The sequence below is a fragment of the Octodon degus genome, unplaced genomic scaffold, assembly GCF_000260255.1.
Source record: "Octodon degus isolate 3935 unplaced genomic scaffold, OctDeg1.0 scaffold00123, whole genome shotgun sequence".
NCBI classification, from domain to species: Eukaryota; Metazoa; Chordata; class Mammalia; order Rodentia; family Octodontidae; genus Octodon; species Octodon degus.
Genome location: NW_004524699.1, coordinates 4,825,105 through 4,832,437, shown reverse-complemented (window position 1 = coordinate 4,832,437; position 7,333 = coordinate 4,825,105). Strand labels below are relative to the sequence as shown.

General features: G+C 55.7%; 1 protein-coding gene across 10 annotated transcripts in view; it reads left to right on the top strand.

Annotated features, from left to right (window-relative positions):
• Nucleotides 1–7,333, top strand: part of Prrc2b (proline rich coiled-coil 2B) — a 59,620-nt gene that overhangs the window by 17,134 nt on the left and 35,153 nt on the right. For all 10 annotated transcript variants that reach the window (XM_023700306.1, XM_023700304.1, XM_023700299.1 and 7 more), the window contains exons 11-13: nt 422–761; nt 2,289–2,473; nt 4,287–4,482. In XM_023700306.1, the coding sequence (XP_023556074.1) occupies nt 422–761; nt 2,289–2,473; nt 4,287–4,482 (721 nt within the window). The remainder of the gene's footprint in view (nt 1–421; nt 762–2,288; nt 2,474–4,286; nt 4,483–7,333) is intronic.

The following is a 7,333-nucleotide window of genomic DNA, read 5'->3' as shown; positions in this document are numbered from 1 at the left end:
GCTCAGGTCAGAGCGGCAGCAGTGAGGGTCGCCTGTGCTCTTTGCACTCTGCTTTGGTACCCTGCTTGGTTTGTAGCTGGCAACCCGCAAGAGACTTGAATAGATAAGATACAAAAAAAGTATATTTCTAGACATGACCTTTATTTTTTCCTTGGAGACAGGGACTTGTTATGTAGCTCAGGCTGGCCTGGAACATAGAGTGATCCTCCAGCCTCAGCCTCCCGAGTGTGCGCCACTGTGCTTGGCAGTTTTTCATTTTTGTGTAGACCAACGTGAAGCTGTGTGGCCGTGAATTTGTTTTCTTGGGGCCTTGAGTTGTCGTGGGAGGGTGAGTTCTGTGATAAGGGAAGCTGACCCCGCAGAGGACCAGGCCCCTGTGCCCGGCTCTGGACCCGCCTCTCACCAGCCTTGGTCCTCGCAGAGGCCCTCCGTGGGCGGCATGCTCCGGCAGCAGTCGGCCGAGGATAAGGAGGACAAGCCACCCCCGCGGCAGAAGTTCATCCAGTCGGAGATGTCCGAGGCTGTGGAGCGGGCCCGCAAGCGGCGGGAGGAGGAGGAGCGCCGGGCCCGTGAGGAGAGGCTGGCGGCCTGCGCGGCCAAGCTGAAGCTGCTGGACCAAAAGTGCAAGCAGGCCCAGAAGGCCAGCGAGGCCCAGAGGCAGGCGGAGAAGGAAGCGCCCCGGTCCCCCGTGCCCGTGCCGGTGCCCGTGCCGGTGCCAGAGAAGGCCGCCCCACAGGAGAATGGGCCTGCCAGCCGTAAAGGTGAGAGGACGGCCCTGGGGCTGCCCGCCTCCGTCTTGGGAATTTGTCACCCTGACTTCTTAGTGGAGTCTGTGGCTAAGATGAGGATATATTGGCAAGTGTCGTGTGGATGGGGCTGTCTTGCCATTTCAGCGTTCTGGTTTTTGTGTCTTTGGTCTCCCTGTGTAACCCAAGTTGGCCCTAAAGTCACTGTAGAGTAGCCCAGGCTGGTGTAGAACTCATGGCAGTCCTCCTGCCTCCGGCTCCCCGGAGCTGCTGACAGGAGTGCGTCAGCATGCCTGTCTCCTTTTCTTAGCCTCACTGCTGCAGCCCTGCCCCGCGAGCCCCTCCAGCCCTGGAGGTAATGGCGAGCTGTGTGCGCAGCTCACTCAGCCTGTGGGCTCAGGCAGGTACTTGCTGGGGACGTGCTCCACTGAGACGCAGGTGCCAGGGGACGACACTCGGATGGAGGGCCCCGTGTGCCTGCTGAATGTGTCTTTCCTGGTGGTCGCTCCCACGGGAGCAGGCTCTGAGGCTGTGGAGGAGGCGCAGAGCAGCACTGTGCCGCACCCCTGGGCCAGGGACACCCAGGAGTGCAGTCAGCGCACGCCCTGCACGGCTTTCGGCCGCTCATTAGGAGACCTGGGCCCAGGCTCGGTCCCTCCCTGAAGTCTCCTCAGTTAGAGTCCAACTCTCAGCCCCGAAGCAGAGCCTCCCTTCTGGCCAGGACTCCAGGAATCACCCGTGTTGGCATCGAGGCCAGGCTCCCTGTGCTCAGTGGCATGGGCTGTGGAGAAATTTCATTGAGCTTTTCCCGAAGCCCATTCTCTTTGGAGAGGAGCACGGTGGTGCACACCTATCATCTTGGTACTCTGGAGGCTGAGGCAGAAGGATCTCTGTGAGGGTTTTTTTTTTTTTTTGTTTTTGTTTTTTGCGGAACTGGGGATTGAACTCAGGCCCTTGAGCTTGCCAGGTAAGTGTTTATTCTACTGAGCTATCTCCCCAGCCTCTCTGTGAGTTTGAGGCCAGCCTGGGCTACACAGTGAAACCTTGTCTCAAAAAGACCAAAACACAAACATCACAAAACCTGTGGCATGGGCTCTGGAGTGTCCTTGAGGACAGCGGGAGCTGGTTGTGGTGCTGTGTAAGGCCTGTAGTTCAGCACTCAGGAGGCTGAGGCAGGAGGATTGCCAAGACTTCAAGGCCAGTTTGGTCTACATAGCGAGACCCTGTCTAAAATAAAACAATAGACAAAGCAGTCAGGCAGAGACTGAGCCATTCCCAGAGGCTGTGATGCGTTGAGGTGGCTGTGGGCTGCGGTTGAAGTCACAGCTGCTCCCTGACTTGGAGGTGTGTGACAGATCCTGCTCTGCTGCATGATTCCCCCTGCCCACATGCCCCTTAAGCAGGCTCCTTTGCGTCCTTTGTAAAGTGTAGCAGAGAAGCCTCCCAAGGTGTCGTGGGCTGTCTGAAGCACGCTGAGAGCTGCATCCAGAGTGGCTGAGCCACGTGAGCCTGCAGCGCACCTCTCTGCTTGTTCATTCCCAGGCTCCCCAGAGTTCCCTGCGCAGGACACCCCCACCCCATTCCAAGAAGAGGGGCCCTCCACCTCCCTGGTGGTGGCTCAGAGCAGCGGCAGTGAGGAGGAGGCCAGGGAGGCCGGGTCCCCTGCACAGGAGTTCAGCAAGTACCAGAAGTCACTTCCTCCTCGGTTCCAGCGCCAGCAGCAGCAGGTGAGTGGGCAGAGGTGATGCGCGGGGCTCTCCTGTCCTTCGCCAACCCCCCAGCTCAACACCCTCACCTCCCAGTGACTCGGGGGTGGCACACCACACTGTGTAACCTGGGCAGGTCACTCCAAGAGCTTGCAGCCCTATGCTGTGCTGATCTTGTGTCACAGCCCCAAGAAGGGAGCGCGGCTGGCACCTGCACTGAACTCGTCTGGCCCAGCCTGAAGAGCAGCTTTCCTGTTTTAGGGTGACACGGCCTCTCCCCGTCCTGTGCAGCCCAGGGCACGTGGGTCCCCTAGGAGCCACGAGGGGCCTGTGGGCTCCGGGTGAAGTACATGACCGAGCAGATTCTGAGAGCTGTGGTCCTGTCCTGGGGCCTCTGGTGCAGCCACGCCTGTGGGCTGGTTGTTGGCACCTCAGTGGATGAAGACCCTGTGTGCTAGCTGGGGCACAGGTGGCCGCTGCGCTTCCTTGGGGCTGAGCCACAGGGCAGTAAGGATCATGAGTCATACTGGAAACAGCTCAGAGGTGTCGCGTGTGGCAGGCCCAGCAGCTGGTTTATAACAAACTATTAATATCAACCGAAAATGTCCCCAGACGTGTGTGCCTGAGGGATGGACCTTCCAGGGTAGAACCTGCCAGCTCTGCATGGGGGGCTCCTGGAAACACCTCATGGCTGTGCGTGGTGCACTTGCAGGTGTGCGCTGTGTCAGCCCTTGGCCAGGCCGAGAGCGGGCTAGGACTGCCGGTGGGGAGGCTCTGCAGGAGCCGCGCCTGCTCTTCCCTGCTCTTGCGGGCACCCTCAGGAGCAGGGCTGTGTCTGGAAGCCCCAGGCAGCCTGGCCTGTCGGGGCCCCCAGAGACCCCAGGTCCAGACGGGAGAAGGAACTGCTCCACCCTCTGTGGGCAGGGGTGGGGGCATGCCTTGGGGCCCCTCAAGTACCTGGGAATCCGGCCCAGGACTGTCGCCTGAGGGGGAGGGGGAGGAGCCTGAAAGCTGCTCTGAGGGGTGTGCTGGGGGCCAGCGTGCCTCGTGAGTCCTGCCGGCATGTGAGTGCAGGCGTGCCGAGGGAGGCAGGTGGGGAGCTCCTCGCGGCTCGGTAGGGGCCTTCATGCCTGTGTGCCTCTATTCCTCCCAGCACACCTTGGGCCACAGTGGACCAGGCATGCGTGGTCCCAGCATGTCACAGGAAGGCGCGATCCTCTGGGAGCAGAGGCAGGGCTGGGCTTGCTGCAGAAGCCTTGAGCTGGCAAGCCAGGCAGAAGGGTGCAGAGCAGGGGCCGTTGTGGCTGCGTGTGTTCTAGTCCAGGCTTGCCCATGGGTTTTGTGGAGCACAGGAGGGGGACAATCACAGTACAAGAGAGCACAGGCTGGGCAGGTCTGCAGGCTGTATAGGTGGCCTGCAGCCACGTGTTAGGCGGACGGGAGGGAGGAGCTCCGCAGGCTCTTGAGAATCTTGGAGACCACGGGGGTGGGGGTGGAGAAGAGAGGGAGGGGCCGTCCCCAGGAGGTGGTGACAGGCCAGGAGAGGAAGTGGCTGGAGCTGGCTGGTGTCAGGACTACGTTGGAAGCCTGGTCTGTCTTGGGGGCTCAGGAGTGGGGCTTCTGTCGTGGAATGGTGTGACCATCCCTCCACTTCAGGAGAGGCCCCTGCCGGAAGGCATGGCAAGCAGGGGCTCCCACGGCCAGCTGTTTGATTCTGTCTTTTGTACTGGGGCTTTCTGTGCCGCCAGTGGGGAGACTGGAGTGTGTGCGCGCATGCGTGGGGGGTGTCGTCTCTCTGCACACCCCTGTGACCCTTTTCTCCCTCTCTGGCCAGGAGCAGCTGTACAAGATGCAGCACTGGCAGCCAGTGTACCCTCCGCCCTCCCACCCGCAGCGCCCCTTCTACCCGCACCACCCCCAGATGCTGGGCTTCGACCCCCGCTGGATGATGATGCCGTCCTACATGGATCCCCGCATCCCGCCCACCCGGACCCCTGTGGACTTCTACCCTTCACCACTCCACCCTTCAGGTGAGCCCCGCAGCCCTGTGGCCCAAGGATGTCACTTTGGGGGAAGGGCACCTCATTCATGTTGGCTTCTGTGAGGTCGCGGCTGCTCTGAGCTCTCAGCGTGGGGCTGTCGCAGTGTCGCCTCCAGAAGGAGCTGGGAAGCCTCGATGTGCAGACAGGCCCTGCCGGGCTGCTTTGTCCTTTTTCTGTTCTTTGTGATTCTCCCTTTTGTCTTTGATTAGTTTCTTCCAGGATTGACTGAGGCCATTTTGAGGATCACACTTCGGCATTTTCTGTCTCTTATTTGGATTTTATTTCATTAATTCCTGCCCCTCTTCCCTTGAGGTGGTTCTGTTCTTTTGGTAACGAACAGTGAATAGTGTGGCGTGATTCAGTCATTCATTTCTGACCCTCGAGATGACCCTTATGATACCAGCTTCCTGTTCTGCGGCTTTGTGGGCAGATACTACAGTTTGTTGGATGTCCACTGTCTTTTTCCTTTCGGTGGCCAGATAAAGAATATCTCAGGATTTGATCAGTTACCTAGTTTTGCTGTTGTAAGATAAAAACAGCTGTAAATACACAGTAAAGCTTTATTTATAAGAACAGGACAAATTCCGCTTTAGGCTTGTGGTTTTTGGACTGTTTCCTGGTCTAGGCTGGCTGACACCTGCTGAGCTTTTCTTTGTAGGTTGTTCATTTCTTTTTTTGTTGCCCTGAAAAGAATATACATTCTCGTCTTGGATATAGTCCATCAAATTGAGCTTTCCAATTGCACTATGCAAGTATGGGGGGGGGGTGCGGCGGAGCTCGACAGCACACGGTAAGCCTGCTTGGGTTTCAGCCCCACACCGCAAGAAACCAAAACGCTCCCTCTAGGGTTGTGGATTTGTCAAGTTTTCCTTGGAGGCATCAGTTTTTGCTTTCTGTCTCTAGAGGTATAGGGGTGTGGGGTCGCAGCACCTTGTTCTTTGTGTTACTGTGTAGCCTCTTTACTGTGTATTTCGTTTGATATTAATAGAATTATACCAGTTTTCTCCTCTCTGTCTCTGATACAGCGTGTGCTGTGTAGTCCAGGTTGGTGTCAAACTCAAGGCCTCCTCCTGCCTCAGCCTCCGCAGTGCTGGGTTCTAGGCCTGCTCCACCATGCCTGATGGATCCCAGTTTCCTTTTGATTAGCACTTTTCCCCCCTCTTTGAGACAGGGTTTTTGCTATGTAGTTCAGACTGGCCTTGAATGCATGCCCAGGCTGGTCCCACAGTGATCCTCCTGCCTCAGCCTCCTGAGTGCTGGGATCTCAGGTATGCGCCACCACACCTGGTTTTGATTAGCATTTAATTGATAGCTTCTTTTTAATGCATTTGTTACAGGGTCTCACTACACAGCTCAGACTCAGTGATCCTCCTGTTTTCAGCCTCCCTGGCACTGGGATTATAGTCTCAGTGGCCAGCTCAGTGTGCCCGGGGGTGGGGCTAGGGTGGCATGTGGTTCTGGGGATCAAACTGAATTCCTGACCCTGCACTCGTCTAAGCAGGTGCTTAGTCCACTGAGCTATCTCACCAGCCCTTAATTGATATCTTTTGTTCTAACCTTTTACTGTTGGCTTATGCGCCCTTCTTTTTAGGGAGTGTTTCTTCACACCTACAAAACATGTGGTTTTTCTCTTAAAATCTATGGCTTTTACTTGTTGGCCTTAGTCCCTGTAGATTTATTGGGATTGTTATATTTCAATTTTCTTTTCTTTTTTTTTTTTTTTTGTGGAATTGGGGATCGAACTCAGGCCCTTGCGCTTGCCAGGGAAGCACTTATTCCACTGAGCCATCTCCCCGGCTCCTTATATTTCATTTTTCCTAGTCTTATTTTGTGTGTTGTCATTTTACTTTCCTTTTTTTTTTTGGCGGAACCCGGGATTGAACTCAGACCCATGCGCTTGCCAGGGAAGCTCTTATTCCACTGAGCCATCTGCCCCCCCCCCCCCCCCCTTTTTTTCTTTCCTTTCCAGCCTTTTCATGGATTAAGTTTTCCAGGTTTTTTTGTTTTCATTCTACATTTTGTCCTCTGTGTCAGTGGTGACATTAAAGTTCTAGCGTGGACCCTTGACTTAGCAAAAGCCAGCCCTTCTGGCTGGGTTCATATACTTCTGCCTAAAGTATATCCTTGGGGCTGGGGAGATAGCTCTGTAGAAACGGCCTGAGTTCAGTCTCCAGTTCTGCAAATAAATAAACAAATAAAGTGTATCCTTCAGTTCTCCTTTTTGTTTTGTACTGGGGATTGAACTCAGGACCTTGCCCTTGCCAGGCAAGCACTTACTCTGCTGAGCCATCTCCTTAGCCCCTGCTGCTGCTGCTGCTGCTGCTGCTGCTGCTTCGTCTTCGTCTTCTTCCTCTTCCTCTTCTTCCTGTTCTTCTTGCTCTGCTTCTGCTTCTGCTTCTTCTGTCTGCATTTCACCCTGTTGAATGAGGTGTGGTGGCGAGAGCTCGGGGCGGGTGCTGGTCTCCTCAGGGCTGTGCGCTCAGGTTTTCTTCAGGCTCCCACGGCTGCTGAAGGTTGGATCCATTCTCAGGCCTGCTGTTCTGTCCTCTCACTGGCTGCTTTTTGTGCTTCCCTCTGTCTTTGGTCTCCTGAGTACCCCTGTGAGTTGTGAGGGGTACACTTAGGTCCTGCATGTTCTGCTTAGAACTCAGTGTGCTAAGATGGAAGATGTGTGTCTTCAACTGCTTCTGGAAAATTCTCCTCTAAAAGTTTTGTTTGTTGGTTGGTTGGTTTGTTCGTTTTTGTGGAACTAGTATTGAACGCAGGACCTTGCGCTTGCCAGGCAAGTGTTTATTCTACTGAGCTATCTCCCGGCCCCCTCTAATTTTTTTTTTTTTTT